The sequence below is a fragment of the Haemaphysalis longicornis genome, unplaced genomic scaffold (assembly GCF_048455015.1).
Source record: "Haemaphysalis longicornis isolate Haplotype H1 unplaced genomic scaffold, Haemaphysalis longicornis Haplotype H1 scaffold_7, whole genome shotgun sequence".
Taxonomy (NCBI): Eukaryota; Metazoa; Arthropoda; class Arachnida; order Ixodida; family Ixodidae; genus Haemaphysalis; species Haemaphysalis longicornis.
The window spans coordinates 76,986,239-77,006,214 of record NW_027526422.1 but is presented as its reverse complement, the minus strand read 5'-3'; the positions used below and the strand labels follow the sequence as shown (position 1 = coordinate 77,006,214).

General features: G+C 47.2%; 1 protein-coding gene across 1 annotated transcript in view; it reads right to left on the bottom strand.

The window, feature by feature from the left end:
• The window catches only part of LOC144146368 (phospholipid-transporting ATPase ABCA3-like), a 65,302-nt gene extending 48,284 nt beyond the window's left edge, over window positions 1-17,018 (bottom strand). Inside the window, exons 1-7 of the mRNA XM_077678325.1 lie at window positions 16,961-17,018; window positions 16,389-16,474; window positions 14,521-14,673; window positions 8,915-9,155; window positions 6,649-6,840; window positions 4,728-4,906; window positions 513-641 (exon numbers count right to left, since the gene is read on the bottom strand). Of these exons, the coding sequence (XP_077534451.1) occupies window positions 513-641; window positions 4,728-4,906; window positions 6,649-6,840; window positions 8,915-9,155; window positions 14,521-14,673; window positions 16,389-16,474; window positions 16,961-17,018 (1,038 nt within the window). The remainder of the gene's footprint in view (window positions 1-512; window positions 642-4,727; window positions 4,907-6,648; window positions 6,841-8,914; window positions 9,156-14,520; window positions 14,674-16,388; window positions 16,475-16,960) is intronic.
• Window positions 17,019-19,976: the final 2,958 nt, after the last annotated feature.

Below are 19,976 nucleotides of genomic sequence, written 5' to 3'. Positions count from 1 at the left end.
CTGAGAAGACACATACTTTGAAACAAAAATCTTCTTATCAATACATTTAACGCACGAAAAAGTATTTGTAATCATATACCTTCCCGCTATAAGGAAGAATTGATCTACTATGATGTTCGACACTCAACAACACGTGGCGTGCTCAGCTCCCGTCTACGCAAAATAAAATACAAATCTCCGTGTACACCTTGTTTCACTGGATGTTAAAGAAGTTCTGTTAGTCCAAATTATTTGGTATAAAACCACGCTTCCTCCACAAGCCCCATTTGAATGCGTCTAATTCTGAAGGTAGATTTACACTGGCGACGAAGGCACATTTTCGACGAGTTTAATGCCGTTTATGCTGAGAGATTGCCGCGCCTCGACAGCGCTGCATTCCGTCCGTAATGCGCTTCGCCATGTCGCTCCGTGTAGCATGCTCACTCACACTAATGACGGAAATTTCAGAGTGGGAGACAAGTGCGAAACGACACGCCAGCATGAAAACCCTTGGACATTCCATGACGTCGTACCTTGGTGAGGTTTCTGACGACAATAACTGGACGCACGTTGGGCGGAGCCTCCTCGAATCGTGCCGGGTCCCTTCTGGGACCAGTGTCCTCGGAGGCATGTTCAGCCGTAACGGGCTTCCAGTAGCTCGGCTGGCACACAAACAGTGCGAAAGAGCATAATCGCGTTGGTGAAAAAAATTCACGCATCTCCACGAAGTCAATCAAGACGAGTGAGTGAAGTACTGGGGATTGTTCTTACAGTAAATCACCGGTGGAATTGCCCACTCGCGCATGTAAATGAGTGACAACGCGTGTGTACAGTATATACAATTCCAATCCAATCCAATCTAATCCGCTGCAATTCAACTTAATCCAACCCAATAAAATCCATTTCAATCCAATCTAATCCAAATCCAATCCAATGCAATTCTCTTCGCGCATGCGCAACCCTGTGTACACGGACGCCAAGCCCCGGACAAAGCGAGGTATAAGGTGGTTCGCCCCTAACAAGAAAAAAACTTTCTGTGTACGATTGGGTTGCTTGTTCGATATCCTCAGCGTTTATAAACTTAGGGAGAAAGTGCTGGTGCCAAACGCAGCGCATCTGTCGAAACTGTAGTATCCTGAAACTGAGTAATTCATCTACGCGTTGCTTTTCGGGGCATGGGTACTAAGCTGGTTTAGATACAGTGGACCGAACTTAAGGAGAACTACCCCTTTTTAATGCTACCAGTCTGCCAACAACAGAAGGATTGACTACGTGCACAGAGCCTCCTCGCACTGCTGTGACTATTTGCATGCAATGGCCAACAAAACTACCTGAGACTTTCGCGCAACAGCACGTTATGCACAAGACGTTTCGCATTGGCACGTGAAACCTCCGCTGCGCCTAAACAATCAGCACGTGTTTTAAAGGGACACAGCAGTGATTAGTAAACATTGCGGGATTGCTAGCGCAAATTGTAGTCCGGAGTCCATAGGCCATTTTTCGACCACACTGAGCTCGTTTACGCGAATTTATTTAGTAGAAAAATCAATTCGAAAATGCTGTCCTCCTCTCTGCACCCTCGCCCATTTTATGTGGCGTTTTCGTGTGACGTCAGGAGGAGATGAGCTGGCTATTGGGTACGCTACTGCACGGCTCGCCGACCTTCCGACAAAGACAGTCGGCCCAGCGTTTTGTGCGCCGGCCGCCGACAGGTACTCACAATTCATTCGCTCAGTTGAAACTAAGCCACAACACGTTCGTGAATGGAACAATGTGCCTTTCTTTACTTTGTTTGTTTGTACACTGTATCAAGCTCCGAGTCCAGGTCGCTCCACACAAGCGCCGCACAAGTGCACATGCGACGCTTCGCTGACTGGTACGCTAGTAGGAAACCCTAAGGCAACTTGAAGGCGGGAGGAGGGTCAGCGAAGTCAATATATGTACTAAGGAAATAAAATCAACTGAAACTTATACCGTACAGAGCAAAACTAGGGAGCAGGAAGCACTTTTTGCGTTGGGTGAACAAGCACAGCGGTCAGCAGCACGATCACACATCTGCGAACGCTTTTCCGTCCAAGAAATGCAATTGCTAGACGTGAGATATTGTGGAAGTTTGGTGACGCTTACTGCACGAGCGCTATACAACAAATAGTCACCTAAGGTACTTGAATTGCTAAAAATAAATAGCAGTGTAAACTGGTTCTACATTATATATCTTATATTTCAAACATTCGCATCGTTCGCCCGTGGCCCAGTGGTCTGGAGCGCTAGGATTACTGTTTTGCAAGTCGCAAGTTCGAATCCTCGGGGGTACGTGCTTTTTTGGTAAGTTGATTTTTTTTCGTTTGCGGCCGGTTTTCTAAAACTGAGTTCAACATTTTTGGGCCGTAACATTCACTGCTCCACGAGCGAGTTCGCAGAACGCACGCAGACTGACACTGACGCGCTAGCGAGGTCTCACTGATGCGCTAGCGAGGTCTCGCTGGCGTGCTGTTGCTACAAGAAGCGACTACTTGCGAGCTGTGGAAACAGGCCAGAATCAGCAACCTTGGCCTGGTGCGAACACGCTGTTTACGATATATAGACATGGTTGAAGCAAGCTCCGAATATGCGGGAAAAGCGCATGGCATTTGAGCGTCTGCGGCGAGATGGAGGTCGTTCATCCACTGCGTAGTCCTCGGCTAGTGATTGCTACGATTCCAAGTCGTCCTGGGAGGCTTATCTTAGGCATTTTACAGCCGACAACATGGCAGAAACGCGGTACGACGATTACTGAGACACCGACAATGCCCATCCAACGATGCCGTCGGATGTAAAGCATGTTGTTTTGCAAAACCGAAACTTGTTGGAATGCTAATCCTGGACATCGTCCAATCACGGTGCGCCTCCTCCCGTCGTCACAGCCTTTAGTTGGTGCGGCCGCCAGAGACCGCGCATGATAGTTCTTCTTCTTTCCGGCTTTATAAATTAATTATTTACTTATCAACCGGATAAACGATAAAAATTGTGGTATTTAAGCCAGTCTACGCAGTGCAAGCAAAACCGGGAGCTTGACGATTCACTTCAGTGTCCCTTTAAACTGCATCAAACAGAGTACGCTCCTAATAGCCCCAACCGACACGGGGAGCCGCACACTTGGGTGCAAAACATGTAAACCCACTAATATGCTAGCCCCTGCTTTCGACGGAGGCGCTTTATCGAAGGTGTGGAAAGATCGGAACGTAATGTATTCGTCCCGCCACTCATGTACGCATGCATACACATCAGTACCGGTCTGGCAGCGTCGTCTTTTATAGCCTGGTTCCCCTCCATACCTCGTCGTCATTGTACGTATCCTGGGGCCCAATTCTCCAAAACGAGAGGGCGGGCGTCGTTTTGAAACGACGCGGTAGTTCCATGTGTTCTTGTGTTCTTGGGCTGGTGCGCCGATTTGGGGTGTTGGGGGCAAGAATGGCCCTGCAGAGGAACACTGCGGCAAGGGCGCAAAGCAAGACACGCACTCTCCCCGTCGTTTCGCTTGTCCCTTTACGCCATTCCCACAATGCTTTTCTGCAGAGCCAAACTGTTCCCCAAAACCTTAAAGCGGCGCACCAGCCCAAGAACGCATGCATTTGCATGGCGCTACTGCGTCGTTTCAAAACGACGCCCTCTCGTTTTAGAGAATTTATCCCTGTCTGTTTCTTTGTGAGCGTGTGCGTGTTTGTATGTGTCTGCCTTTAATAGGAATCTACGCATCGCGTGGCGTTTTATTACACATGTAGGGACCGCGAAATTGTAACTCCTGTGTATTCCGCAGTGCTCCCTTTGCGGAGCTATATTCAGGACCTTTCTCTGGAACAGGACAGTGGCGCCGTCTTGCGGTTGCTTTCCGAATTATGCGGCAAGTTGCCAAGAAGAGAACGCTGGGGTCGTTACATGGGTCTTCCTCCATGGGTTGTTACGCATAGACAATGACTTAGGGATGCATGCATTGAGAAATGCTTCGGAAAAGGCATTGAGTCTGTGAAATGCCCAGTAAAATGAACTATCCTTCGTGAAAAGACTTTGTGAAACGCCTCAGAAAACGAAATATCCTTTAGCATCAAGCTAACTATCTAGAAGTCGCCACACCATCCCTAGCACATACAGCATCTACATCCCTCCTTCCTTCTTCGTCTGTTTTTCCGTGAGCTATAGCGCAAGCTGAAGCTGTCCAACTACGGGTTATCTGTGAAGAAGAAAACCTTATGACAATGAAGTGAATCTGTCAAAGTCTTATTTGTTGCTGCATCGTGCAATGTAACCCACGTGATCCATCCTCAGACTATTTTAGTGCTTTAGTTTACCTTTTAGGCGACGCACGCAGCCTCCATGCGCAGTTTACACCCGCCGCAACAACCAGCCCAATGACGTCAGACTAGTTTGCAGTAGTTTGCAATTTGTTTTCAGATAATCTCAGCCTTCTAAATTGTGATTTTTATCTGTTTCACGTTAACTATCCCCTTTTAGTCTGTTCACACATTTTTTTTTTAATTTAGCGCCGCGGACAGGCATATACGCAAGTCGATAAAAGGCACGGTTAATGAGAAAACATGCACTTGCTAACGCGCTTTTCTGTCAACAAATGCACGTACGTAGGCCGAAAAAAAAAACAAAACATGACCTACGCATTGCTGACTTCTGCCCGGCAAGGCATTGTTTACATCGCACTTCGGCGTCCTCTTAGGTCATTCCCACCTTTAAAATTAAGATATGAACAAGTTCCCCACCTTCAGAAAGAATATCGGGCTCTGCACGTTGTCCGTGCTCCAGGGCAGAACCTTCGACAAGTACCAAGCCAGGAACGTCATTGCCACTCCGGAAAGCACCATCAACAGCCAGATTTGCAGTATGGTTACGCTGTCCACTTCCAGCACCCTATCGGTCACCACCGACCATCCAGTTTTATCTGTCAGGGCAGAAGCATGGTAGACAATTCATTCTATGTCTAACGTTCGTCCAGAGAATTTCTACTCTGTGTATCGTCTTTCAGCGCTAACAATGTCTTAAATCGTCTACTCGTAGACGATAAACCAAAATATCCAGTACGCCCGAATGTACGTTTAGAAACCGGGTGCGCGAGGTATTTGAGAACGCTATTTCTTATCGCCACACACACCAGCAGCCTCATCATATATATCTAGGCGTACGGCTTCTTGTTCGTCGACCCCTTATCATTCATACTGCGCAGTTTGCTCAAAGATGGAAGTGTACAAGTTGAATACGGAAATGAAATGCCATGCCTTCCTCGTCATCATGGCCACACACCACAGCGACTTGGAAGTTGCCACCTTTCTGAAAGTAGCGGTCTCGTTTACAAGGTGCGGACAGAGCTGATGTGTTGTGGCGGTGACGTGGCATCTGTGGCCAAAAGGAAAAAGCACAGTCAGCGGCCAGGCATCGTCAGAACCCTTTAATTTCTCCGGCGGTAGTGTTATCCGTTATCCGCAATGAGGGTGACGTCATGCCGCCACACTATTTTTGCAGGACACCGCGTTAATGTTGCGGGTTACGTGAATGTGCTTGCCACCGTTGTAAAGCCATAGATAGAGAGTGTTTCCAAACTCTCAGCAAGATTTGGTTCCTGTCCACATCGCCTGCGTCACCCAATAGTGGCATGGCTGACTTTTTCTACCCCGTCACTCCCAACTTGCATCCTACTTCTGCAGATTTAAATTCGCTCCACTACTTCATCTGGGACGTCGTTGAGAGAGAGGCTAACAAAGGGCCACATAATACAAAAGACTCGCTGGAAGCCGCCATTTCTCAATCAACGGTCAAAATCTCTAAGGAGCACCTGATCCGTGCATGCAGCCGTTTGCGAAGCCGCATCGAATAGCTTATTGCCGCCGTGGCTGGATTTATTGAGTAATTACGGAAATAAATCTTTAAAGAAGTACTTTGCAAAGTTTGTTGAAAATATGTCTGATATTGCTGGAGATATTCTATTGCGCCTGACGCCAACGTTCTGTTCTCGAATACCTCGCGCTCCCAGTATATACGCATATATGTGTCTACATAAATGGACGTATGCTGCCGTATACGTTTACATTGTGTTCTTTTTCGTCTCGTTGACAGTGCAGATTAAAAAAAATGAACAGTCGTTCCGTTCCACTCTTGAGTCCGGACTACGCGCGGCCTCCCCGTTACCAGCACAGAAGAGAAGTGAAGTCAAAATGGAGAACGACAATTTGCCTTGACGACGGGACGGTTGCCCCAAGAAGACGGAGGAAACTTGGCATGTAGAGAGGGCAGTGCGAGCGTAGACATGGCCGACGCGGATGGCGCAGCAGCAAACCTTTTAGAAGCCTTTGTTTTGTGAGACACTGCGGATCTTGAAAATTGTGCAGTTTATAACTAATATACTCAAAAGGAATATTCAAATGAAGACACGTGCAAGATTGAGGCCTACATTGATGTTTTCAACTGCGTGCGCCATGGGAGTTGACAACATGCTAATAGCACACACACCGGGACCTTCTTTTTCAAACGTCTCGCTCAATAAAAGCACGTAAATCTTAGAGAGTTTTTGTTCGCTGACATAGCCATACAAGCTTCCATATAAATAAAACCATATATTCTTCGCTTAAAAGGCCAGAAGTTTTTGCAGGGCTGTGAGAGGAAACGTTCGCACGCCGCCTGAATGCGTACCTTCGAAGTCGCGAGCCATGAAGGCGATCCTCAGTGCGCTGGCCAGGCCCGTGTGGGGAAGGAAGGCAGAGAGCAACTTGTGCCACCTACTCTGGAGCATGTACTCGGCGACGGACACGTCCAGGGAGCCGATCCCGGTCATGTAAGGCAGGACCACGGTGATCACGATGGCCACAATGATGCCTGCCCAACCTGCAGAAGGACATCGCTTAAAACTTATGCGCGCTGTACTACATATACAGTTTTCCTCGTGGATTTTTTAGGACCCACGTAGGCGACTGTTTTCAGTTTTGGGCAGGGTCTGTCCTGTGCGTAATGCTAAGAAGCTTTCAGACAAGAGAAATACTGCCGTAAGTTCGGTCTGCGGTTCGAAAAATTATGGTTGTCAATGCAGGCGTCATTTTCTTGCTATGGCAATCATTCGGAAGGCAATGTCGTAAAGACACCTCCAGTTAAACGATGCAACACGCCTTAAACAATTGAAGACGGGCCGGCTTGTCCTGGTACAAATTACAGCCACTAGTTCGCGTCCGCGGCTAAGAGCTTAGTGGAAACATCGCCGGAAGCCAGATAGACCGTGCAGAGATTGATTGATTGATTGATTGATTGATTGATTGATTGATTGATTGATTGATTGATTGATTGATTGATTGATTGATTGATTGATTGATTGATTGATTGATTGATTGATTGATTGATTGATTGATTGATTGATTACCCCTATAGTGATTGATTGTGAAGTTTAACGCACCGACACTGCACAGGCGATTAGGCGCGCCATAGTAGAGGGCTCCGTATTAACTTTGACCGCCTTGGTATCTTTAACGTGCACCCTAAACCCTAATGCCCATAGAACACTAGGTACCTTACCAGGGCCAAAAAGCAAGAGTATTTGGGCTTTAGCAAATACTATTCTGTTCATGCATTGCTTTTTTTGTTTTGTGCCTTCGTTTGTATGCTAAACAGTATAAACGGGTGACACCTTGAAAGACGTAGCTGTTGTGTCGTTTGTGGGATGAGTTGTTTGTTTAAGGAAAAAAGAGAAGTCGTACGCTAAAGGTGCCAGCCAAAGCGTTCATTCAGCAATCACTTTCCTCGTTAAGACGCAGCAATGGTGGGTTGGCAATGCTGTAGATTGTCGTCCATTTGTGCCCGATGAGTTCTGCCTGGTTTCAGCTGAGACGAAAGGACATCCTTATTGATGTCTCGCACGGAATTTATGCGTTGCCCGGCTCAACCAACTTTTTATACACTCGATTTATCACACCTTATAAGCGATGACAATACGCGTACACGCGTCTGACGCTGGCCAGGATTATTGATTGCGTGGCTAACGGTAGTGAGAGCAAAATGCGCAAAACGCGAGCAGAAGTTATCGCTGGTGTTCTAGCACCGTACTCAGCCTGAATTGTTTTTGACGTGTTCTGGAATGTTGTTTGCATACAGACGTGACAGTCACAATTTTTAGAATGCGCTGACTGTCAGAAAAAAAACAAGAGAAAGCTAAAATGCTCGTATGAGCGCCTATCAACATGCAGTTCAGCGGTGTTCCCCCACACACCGCGCGAAGGCGACACCAGGCGCCGCATCAGTCGCGAAGCTCCGGGCCTATACGGATTGCATAATACGGTAAAAAAAATAAATCGAATATCTCTGCACTTTTTGTCTATACCCCTACTAATTCATAATGATGCCGTTAATCTATTTATGCGTCCTACGAATACCCCATAGCTGAGAGAATCACGCCCAGGACGTGGCACCATCTTTGTGAGGCTCTTGTAGCAGCTTCGCTAACTGTAATCCGGCCGTGCGTGTGATGATAAAATCGAAAGATATCGTGACCTCTGGATGCCAGCTTTATAATCAGAACATTTAGAGCTCAGTTCAGTTACAGTTTTGGAATTCTAGAGAAAAATTTACATGTGCTTAATGTTCACAAGCGGCGTAGACTAGAAATAGTAGAAATTCATGGCCACATCATGAAATAAATGAAAGGCTCTTGGATCTTTTATCAAGCCTAACGGCAATGCCTGTTTTCATGATTTCAACCTCCCCTCCTAAACCTATGAAGATTTAGTTAGTGTTGCACTCCATGCTGTGAAATTCGACCGTTTAAATGGATTTTTTTTAACAGAAACCGTATTTACCGAACACAATTGTTTCGAGGTAAAAATTGCTTGATCTTCTCCATAATCAATGTTGCGTGCTTTTTGGGTCTGTTAAATAGTGTGGCGTAGAACTAACAGCCGCTAGGTACACAGCTCACCTGTCGGAAAGATCCAGGATATGAAGATGATGAAGAGCGCATGGTTGATGTGAAAAATTCCAAGAGACGTCAGCATCACACCAAGGTTCATACTCTCGGCGTAGGCTTTCCTACTTTTCTTGGCGTACAGGTACATCATCCCAAGGAACATGCCGCCTTCCATCACTTCGTAGGTCATTATGGTAAGGAAATGGCCAAGGAGGAAGTGGACGCCGGACAAGCCCATCACGCCCTGGTGTTCCTGAAACCAGAAAATGCAATCATATGAGTTTTCATCCTTCAAGCCTTAATAACGTATTACATGCTTTCTACGGCGCATGCGCAGTTCGATAATCTGTCGATTGCACCAATCAAACTGGTGTAGAAATTGTAAAGATTTAGACGAGCTTGCACAATGTGGTCGCGCCAGCTCAAGGTACAAGTTGGCCTATACCTCTACAGCCTACATCACAACACTAGGGGCATTTTTTTAACCTGAACTGGCGCAGATTAGTGCAGTGTCGTGCAGACCAGTGCAAAATGCTACTGGGAATATTAATTAGTAAAAAGAATGAACATATGCTTCACTGCTTGCACCAGTGCAGCCAGTTCAGGTAAAAAAAATGCCTCTACAGTAACCAAGGTATACACGTAGAGGCGCAGAAAGGGGCAGAATGTTTTCCATGCTTGCACCGTCAGAAACAAGCAACTTGTAACATATGTTAGTATGACTAATTCACAAATACTCCAAAACTAACGCCCATATGGTGGCATGCAATGGAGTAGTTAACGGCGGATACGGTACACTGTTACCCTGCTAGTTTTTCAGTGAAGAAAAAACTGGTTTTGCGTAAGTGTGCATATCACTGTCCCTACTTTACAAATACACCGCCAAAATAAAACGAGAAAAATTCATGAGGAAATTTCACTATGTGCAGAGGAGGGGGTGGAGCTTGAGTCCGGATTATACGCAAGCTCACCATTAGAATGACAGACCGGAAGTGAAATTCAAATAGTGGACGGCAACCTCTCTTGACGACGGGACCGCAACCCCGAGGAGCCGGAGGAAACCATGCCCGCAGGTGCTGATAACTCCGACAGAGATTGGGCGGTGCGAACGTACACAAAGGCGACGCACGGCGGAGAGCGGCAAATGTTTGAGAAATCTTTATTGTCCATTTGAGAGACTCATGATCTCCAACTAGGGGCCTGTCGACAACTAATCTACATAAAATCCATACCCAAGCAATGAGGCGTATCAGCTTATCCGGAAGATCAAATGATTTCGCATCAAATTCGAGGCCCTGGTTGTTGCACACGCAGAACAAAAATGCACAGAACCCTAGCCATGAACAGCTTCTACGTAAAAAGCTATGACAGGGACAATCCAACCCACCGTTTCAATGTCAACACGCGGTAACTTCCCCTCTACACCAGAGCTCAGCCGGGGCAGAGCGTGCTTCATCAGGGTATTTCTGTGGACCAGGTCACAAAACGTTTCCCGAACGCTTTTGTTGTAACCATACATTACCCGACTGACCCGACCCGTCCGGCACTACCTAATTGATCTACCGTATTCACTCGCGTAATGATCGTATACTTTTTTCAATAAATTCCATGCAAACTTAGGGGTGCGTTCATTACGCGGGGTAATTTTTTTGGAAAACATTTTTGAGCACAGAAAACTAAACATTTTTACAATAGTTCTCATGAACATAACAAAAATAAATAAAAACAATACCAACTCTACCCACCGCCGTCAGCCGATTTGCGGAGTGACGCAAAATGCCCTGTTTTCGTGAATTGCCGAATGTGCTAGTATGAGTTTGCTGCGAGGTGGCAAGTTCGACCAATTAGTGGCTGCCACTGTTGCAGTGCGGGACATCAAAGCAGACATATCGGTCGACTCAGCAACCTGAGCGCGTTTTTTTCTTTGTATTGTGAGTATATTATCTGCCCTTAGTGAGTTAATTTCTTCCTCAATATTGAACGCATGCTGGCCGATATCGCTAATATCGGCAAGTCTGCCGCAATAACGTATCCATGTCCTCTTCGAAAGAGAAGGAACAGAGGTACGTACTGCCATCACCAGATAGACATTGCCCACATACGACATAATGCTGCGGCTAGTTCAGGGGGTGTTCATTGCTCGGGAAATTAAAAAAAATTAAACTTGGACGACATACTTAAGCGGTGCGGTCATTATGCGGGTGCGATCATTATGCGAGTAAATACGGTAATCTACCCTTACCTGACATTGAAGTAACCCTATTTGTCATCTGGTACCCCACAGAATAAAGCTGCATTCCTAACTGATGGAGAGTCTCATCACCAAAACGAGCTGCAGGGAAGCCAACTTTACACAAGGTTTCAAAAAACAATGATGATGATCAGCGAAGACGCATCAAGCGCCTCAAAAAATTGGCCGTGTATCTGCTCCTTCCGTTGCAAATGTCGACAAAACACGGTAATCTTTGACGACTTTTGCAAAGTAAGTGCCTCCCTTCGCTTTTCTTCTCACCTCTCATGTTCCTCTTCCGTCACGCTTCTCCCAAGATAAACACGCTATAAGTTTGCTCAAGTCAATTTAAATTTACCGCGTTCCACTGCTGCAAGTCGGATGCCTCGATGCCAGCGCTGTCGTACGGCGGCGCGTGAATCGAGGCGCCCTACTTCAACGTTTATAGATTCTTAGAATCATAATCCACAGGGAAATAGCAGGAAACGTAGAGGAACTCTTCAGCGTAAACGAAAGAGTCGCAATCATTGTGATCCAGCTAAATCAGGGATACAGGTTAAAAATAGTACAAGCCTATGCGCCAATAGCTAACTACTATGATTAAGACAGAGGATGTCGAATCACTCATGAAGAAGGGCACAGCACTGTTCACGATTGTGGTGGGAAACTAAGGCAAAAGTACGTGAAAAGCAGATAGGAGAAAACCTTCCGCGAAAACCTTCGGGATAGGCAGTAACAACAGTCGAGGAGATACACTAGTGGGATTTGAAGAGAGCAATAATCTGAGGATAATAAACACATTCTTCCGCAAACGAAAGAATAGGGAATGGACATTGAAGAGTACCAACGGTTCAACAAAAAAATGAAATTTACTTCGTCTTAAGTGAAAACTACGGTATTGTGCATGACGTAGAGGGGCTAGGTAAGGTTCGAACCAGCGTTATAGGATGGTTAGATGCAAAGTAATGCCTAATTTCAAAATAGAAAGAAGGAAACTCGTGAGAAGTGAGAACCCCAGCATAAAGTCAATGAAAGGACGCTGGAATATGAAATAACCCATCAAAACCAATTCGCCCCTCTAAACCAGGAGAACGAGGATCGTGTCGACAGGCTAAATGACAACCCAACAACGGCAATCACAGAATCAGCCGCAGCTGTGGGAGAAGAACCATGTAGAAAAACTAGAAAACTACGTAACTCCGAAAACGAAGAACCTAATTGCGAAACATAGGAACATGAAAGTGCCGAGTACGGCAGATGAAATCGATTAAGCAGAGCTGTCGAAATTTATTAACATGTGTAAAACAAACGACATTCGTGCGTACAAGATAGCAGTGATTGAGAAAACGCTGGAAATAGGAGGATGCCTGAAAACAATTAAAACAAAGCTAGCTATCGGCAAAGAACGAATGCACGCACTAAGAAGCAGGGTCACATTACGCGTAACGTGGACTGGATGATAAAAGTTGCAGAACGATTCTACACCACGCAGTACCCCTGCGTAAACCCACGGCAAACTACTGAGCGTAAAAGCTTAGCTTGCGATATCGCACACATAACTAAAGAGGAAGTGGAAAAGGCTCTCCAGGACATGAAAGTGCAAAAGCTTCAGGTGACGACGCATAACCGTGTATATTTTAAAAAGAGGGAGGAGATATTGTACTGAAAAAAACTCACGGCACTATTTTCAGGCATTTTAATAAGGACTCTCAAAGTGCCCTCTGCCTGGGAAACGACCAACATAATTCTCGTTCACAAGAAGGTAGATAACAAAGACATTACTATTACAATTACTCTTACAAATCGATAATCTAACTGCGTAAATAAATTCGGGGCCAAAGAATGGACTCGAGCAGCACAGGACAGAAGCGGTTGGCGGTCATTCGGAGAGGACTTCGTTCTGTAGTTGACCTGTGTGGGCTGTTGATGATGATGGGCAGATGCACTCGCAGTTGACTCCATTGCAACCATTTTAGAGCGAACGTCTCGAAAGGTTGTTCACCGCGTAGCAATGACATGGAGCCGCCGGAGAACAAGTGTGGCAAATGTGACGTCACGATGCCTGATCCGCTGAGGACGGGCGTTCCAACAGCGCTCGCCTGGAGCGTCGCCGCTGGCCTACAACGTGACTATGCGAGGGTGTAACGGCTGCTTCGCCGGCGCTTGGTCACTCAGTCTCACCATGGATGGCGCGCTGACTGAGCCATTTGCGCGGGAGCTTTAGCGCAGAAGACAGACTCAATCCAATCAATCATTTCACATACCTGCACGGCAAGCTGCGAAATCTCAGCCAAAGCCGATGTTGGCCGCTGTAACACTGCGGACGTAGTCTTTGCAAAACCAAACCAAACAGACCTTTCACTCATCATAACTAGGCTTGCAAGTGTTAAGGGGTACCCACCTGATCACATCCTGTAATACCCCGACGATGCAAACAATTGATGAAAATTCCAATGCTTTATTACTTTAAAATTTCGTACTCCAACAAAAAAACCGAATTTTTTTTCTTCCGAGGTTATTAAATTACATAATGTACCGTATACCCATAAAATGTAGTCATTTGTTTACCTAAATATATCATATAGGTACATACTTTATAATTTCCCCATTTATACGTTGCCATATGTACATCTACATGGAAAAATGCGTATGTAGTGTATCACATACCCATAAAACAGTGTATCATGTACCCATAAAAATCAGTTTAGACCCGCCGAGAGTGCTTAGGATGGCGGAAGCCATCTTTCAAACTGTTTGTGGGACTGAAGCGGCAAGTTATGGAACTATAGTTTTCTTTAACTTTAACGAGGTGTCAGAATTGGCATAGTGTGCGAGTAAAAAGACTAAAGGTTGCGTATCATATATGATACATTGGGCATTACAGGGGGGACACCTGATCGCGTTCCTATGGGAATTACTAACTCATGACCCGCGGGCCTAAAAAGCATCGTGTGCCAAAACCAAACGTTTTACAAATCCATCTAAATGTTCCTAGTTTGTTTCTTTTAGAAATGTAGCCCATCTTTACTGAAATAAAAAATAAACAATAAATAAGTTTTAGTTCATGTAGCTTTCATTAGATGGCGATATCTGTGTTCCATGCCAGTTAGTATAGAAGTGGCATATGTCTAAAATAAGCAAACCAGGCCGTTGTGCACATGTAGCTATATGTACTTTTAAAACTTCGCATTACTGCTCGATGGTTTTTAAGACCATGGATCAGGAAGTATTAAGTTCCATATGGATGTCAACAGGTGAGTCCCCCTTAAATTTCGCAAATTTTTATTTGTTTTATTGTTTTATCGCGTTAAAATGACATTCTACGCCCCTCCCACGGCATTATTAACCGTACAACGAGGGTTTTTCACATAGGAAAGGTTCGACTCACCGCGAGGCCCGCCGAAAATTCCACTTCAATGGCATTGATCCGTCGTATAAGCGGAAATAGGAAGCCCAGGGTGATCGCTTTACCGAGGCTACCCCGGTACGCGTCACCCTCTACGTTGCCGAACACCCAGCCTGGCATGTCCTGGATCTTGATCTGCGAAGCAGGAGGAACGAACGAGTGCTTTTAGCATACAATAAACCTACGTTACACGAAGTCTTAGGGAGAGGAAAGCGACTTCATTAACGCGGAGATGATGTTCTCTTTGTAGAATGCAGTGGGGACCATGGCACACTTTGAATGAAGCGATATATTGCACTCTAAGAAATCAGTGCAGGTGGTCTTCACGACAACGCCCCAGAACGACCATTCAGCGTGCTTAAATTTGGGAATTTGGCGAATGACGAGGCCCAGCATGCGATTAAAGTAAAAACTAGGATCTGCGCTGGGACAACAGCGCACACGCACGCCTTGCGCAGATGTCCCAGCGGAGATCCTAGTTTTTACTTTAATCGCATGCTGGGCCTCGCATTCGCCAAATTCCCACATTTAAGCACGCTGAATGGTCGTTCTGGGGCGTTGTCCTGAAGCCCACCTTCACCGATAACTTAGCGTGTACGAGCAAAGTGATTTGATCATAACGAAGGTTTTCTGTACGCGAGTCAGCCACAGCGACCGCCACCACGGAGTGGCTGAAACAGCGCTTTATTTGGCACGAGGTGGCCCCTTTGACTACCGGCAGCAGCGGCCCGTTATCCTCGTTAGAATATAAATAAATGGTCATGCATAGGACGCACGTTAAGGTACCCCCGTGGTAAAGATCAATCTTCAGCCCTTGTGCACGGCGTGCCTGAAAGTCTCGGGATTAGAGTCGTGGTGTAAATGAACTATGAAATAGCTAAAAAAGTAAGTTGTTGCAGTTGTTCATATGCGAGTACAACTCTAGGCCGCGAGTCAAGCGGTACAATGGCGTTCATTGATTGATTACGCAGTGCACTTCGGCTGCAATCACCCCCTGTCCACGTCGTCTTACGGAGCAGTGATGCTGAAAGGTGTGCATTTATCAGGACGTGAACAAACATCAGCGGCAGCAGCAGCACCGTCAAAACCGGGGAAGAGCCAAAGAAACATTCGCTTTGAATTTGGAGTACCATTCTGTCAGACAGAAGTGGAGGGCCAGAGAAGCTGTGTGGTGCCGAGATGCCCGTTGCATAATATAACTCCCGTTCCTTCTTCCTCCTATACACCTGCTGCGTCATGACGGCCACCGCTGTCCACGTGATCGGCGACTGGCTGTGCAGGTGTTTGGGGCATTGCTTAGAAGCTCTCCTGTCTCAGACGTTCACGTGGACTCCTCCCGACAGGCCGATGGGGAGGTACCCTCCAACCTTGAGTGGCACGAACCCATCGAGTATGCGATGAGGATACCAGGGAATCGCATATGAGGATACCAGGGAATCGCATATGCAGGTTCGCAGCCAATAGGGGCATTAGGTTGGTACATATCCGCCTTCGCTGCCAATGGGAATTTGATGAGGGGCATCTGGTCATACACGCACCCAACGGGAATGCTTTTTAAAGACGATAGTCTTTCTTGGGTTACTTAAGGGCAGAAATTTTGGCCTCTACGTCTGTCTGTCTGTCTGTCTGTCTGTCTGTCTGTCTGTCTGTCTGTCTGTCTGTATGTATGTATGTATGTATGTATGTATGTATGTATGTATGTATGTATGTATGTATGTATGTATGTATGTATGTATGTATGTATGTATGTATGTATGTGTGTATGTATGTATGTCTCTGACAGCATTTGCTGTCAGCCAACTCGTTGCGTGCACGCTTCCTAAAAGTGTCAAAGCAAAGACGTAACTCACCTCTAGTTTATCGTGCTTGTTGAACTTTTCCTGCTGAAGCTGCAGGTGAGTCTTCTCAATTACGTACTGGTACTTCGAGGCGAGGACTGCGAAAAGAGAACGGGAACGCTTGCTCTCAAGCAACCATTAACTGACAGTATGGCGTGCCACGGTATATTATGTGTTTGTTCTCACGTTAAAAAACCATAAAGATAAAATACAAGTTTTATTCATTGCAAATATTCCCATGTTACCAACAAAACGATGTCAACTTTGGGCATGTTGACAACCTGGCCCTTTACACCAGTCATCTTCATTACGTTGTCTTTTACTTGGTTTATTTTTACTGAAATGTTCTACTTTTACATCCATGCCACTTTCGTGTAATCACTATTGTTTGGCGCTCTTTGCCCTTAGTCGGCCTTGCGCCATTAAACTCCAAACATCATCATCATGTCAACTTTGGCACAAACTTAGAACAGTTAATTCAAACAAAATGTTTTGGGGCACCTAAGTCTGCAAACGTGTTTTCAAGGTGAGAGCTTGGCCATGCTTATTCACTTCAGCCGCCGACGAGGCGGTTCCGGTCCCACCTGTACTACTGTGCTGGTACCTTTCATATGCGCGGCCGCCCGTTGACACAGCAGCCATCATATTGTACCATTTCACCTTTTAGATGCGACGCTGAGAGGAGCATCTCTTGCCGGCGGCCCTGTCCTGAGTGCGTCCGTCATCCGCGTCCGCACAGCTGCGTCTCTCCTCCGCTCGCCTCCTCTCCTCTATCCGATAGTGAACCCTCTCTCCCAACATCTGCGTTCGCGCGTCGCGCAGCTGCGCACTGTGCGCATGTGCAGTACTCTCTCTCTCCGCGGTCCCCTCTCCTTCGGGCGCGCTGCGCATAGAAGCGGAGTGCCGTGCTCCGGCCGGTCTCTCAGTCGACGGTCGTCCGCGCTTGCTATCTTGCCGTACCCGACAATTGCTTGATGCGACGCCAATGGAACCCCCTTCAGCGCCGCATTACACCAGGGTTCCCGCGAGGGGAGGTGGGCGTAATTTTTACCGTATCAGCGCTGTATCGTTCACTCACTTTCATTTAATATCACCTTAATCTGCCCAATTCAATTCTAATCTATGTTAATCCTTACCTCAATCCACTTTCGTTCATTACAATCAAAGTAGATTCATCTGCATGGTTAACGCCCTGATAACCCTGTTTCCTGTATTTCTGCTGCACTCATTGCTGACATCGCCTAACGCGAAATTCAGGAAATTAATATTTCTCACCATTTTATGTGCAAGCAATGTCTTCCACGGAGGGAATGGTGTTGAGCAATGTTACCAAAAGTTAGTTTTTTCACGCAAAAGGGCCTTGTATTTTGTCCTCCCAGTTCCTTTAAATTTAAAACGTAAACTCAACTTTGTTTAGAGGCTGATGTCACTAAATCACACTGATATTTTTTTGTAAATAAAAAGCGGGACAGGCAGACGAAACATCATTAGAGTGCGACCGCGGCGATTTAATGCAGGGCAGCGACAACTAGCGCGATGGAACCTATAGACAAAGAATTACAATATGGGATGATCTGTAACAGATCTGTTCCACGTGCGCAAGTATAACTCCTCTGTGGTTGCTTTTGGTTCACTCAAAATGAAATCAAATCCAATTTTTACTTTTTATCTCTCCACGTTACGTTACAGACTGGCGTTGCAAGGTGTGAGCATGCAAGAAATAAAAAGCTAAGCGGAGGCCCTGGCGTCAGCTCTACCGAAGCCACGAACGTCATTTTAGGTGGCCTCCTCTTTTACTTCTATTTTTCGGACAGAGACCACATCATCTGCATTTGCTCCCTCCGCTGTCGTCAGCTCTCTCGGCGCCTGCCGACCATCGGATATGGTCGTACGGCCTCAGTGGACCAGCCTTCGATGCCGTTGCTAAGACGCGCTTGCCGCTGGCCTCATGGGAGGGTGAAAAAGCGACCTGACTTCCTTCACACTTCTTCCAATGCGCCAGGGCCCCCGGGGCCTCTCCCAAGCTTTCTTTCCTCTATGGGTGCGAGGGTAGGTGACAGGGGTTTCAGGGAGGATGTGTCTGATTGATTGTAGGGTTTAACGCGCCGACGCAACGCAGACGATGAGGCGCGCCGTAGTGGAGGGCTCCGGATTAATGGTGACCACCTGAGGATCTTTAACGTGCCCCGAAATCTCGTACACACGGGCGTTTTTGCTTTTCGCCTCCATCAGAAAAGCCTTGAGGTGGTGGTCTTCGCATTCTCTCACCTCCGCCAACAACCAAGCCACTGCGTCACCGTGTGTATATTCGCTACAGGAGCCCGAGGCTACGCGGCAACACGGTTACTGAATTCCCATTATGCACTGCACAGTACTCAGTGAGACCTTTTGGGTTCCCTCGGGCAACCCGCGTACAATTGACCTTACTGCTGGAATGTTGCAAGCGCGCACGAATGGTCGGGGCTCTCTCTTCCCATATTCTCGCCCCCTTCTCATCTGTGTCGTTTCTCCCCATCGCATTCTCCTTCCCCATCTTAGCAACAGTCTCGATTAAGGTGTACAAATTGCACGACGTCTCAGCATCCACACCATCTGTCCTTCTAAGTAACCTCTGGTTATAACGGTAGTAGCCAGGTAGCGAAACGGTTCAAGTTGGCTGCGCCACATTTACGCTGCTTTTAAAGGGTCATGGAGACAAAACACAACCTTCTTCTGTTGGCAAGAATTACCCTTCGGTAGCTCGTTCAGCTACATTCAAAACACGACAGACGTGGGGAAAAACGCGAGAAAAAACTGAAACACCTTGAATTTCAAACGCTTTCCCCCGAGCGCTGCGCCCTGCTGTGTGATTCTCGAGTGGCCCTACTCCAGATCCAGGAGGGCGACCCGCGCTCCCTCCTGGTGCGGGCCGTGCGGGACAAGGTGGCACGGCTGGCCCAGCGGGGGACTCGCATGCGGCTGCAGTGGGTGCCAGTCCACATTGGGCTGGAGGGCAACGAGAGGGCAGACGAACTGGCCGCCGACGCCCACGAGCTGCCCCCTTCGCCCACGGCAGCCCACGCAGCTGCGGATGACGCCCGCCTGCTGATACAGCGACATGTACGGGCCCAGCACCCGGACCCGAGGTTGGCCGCTGGAGAGGCCCCACCACCCGTCCGGGCCACACGGATGCCCAGACATCAACGCTCGGCTGTCCTGCGCCTACGCGTGGGGTGCGTGTGGACAACCGAGCGAAAACACCGCCTAGCACTCATCGATGACCCGTCGTGCCAGCACTGCCGGGCGGCTGTCCAGACCCTGCCACATCTGGTCCTGGAGTGCCCCAGTTTGAGGCAGGGAGGACCGAACTGTTGGCAGCCTTCGGGGGAGGGGCTCGGCCCCTCGAAGAATTTCTGTGGCCGCCAGGCAGTGCCAGAGAGCAGGACGGAGTCCATGAGGCCCTGGGGTCCTACATGGATGCGTCAGGACTCCTCCCGGCTCTCCGCTTTCTCCCCACATAAACTAAACGGTGTGTGTGTGGGTGCTTCGTTTTTGTTGTTGTTTTTTTCTTGTGTTTTTTTTGTCTTCGTGTTTTAGTGTTTACCTTGTATATATTGTACA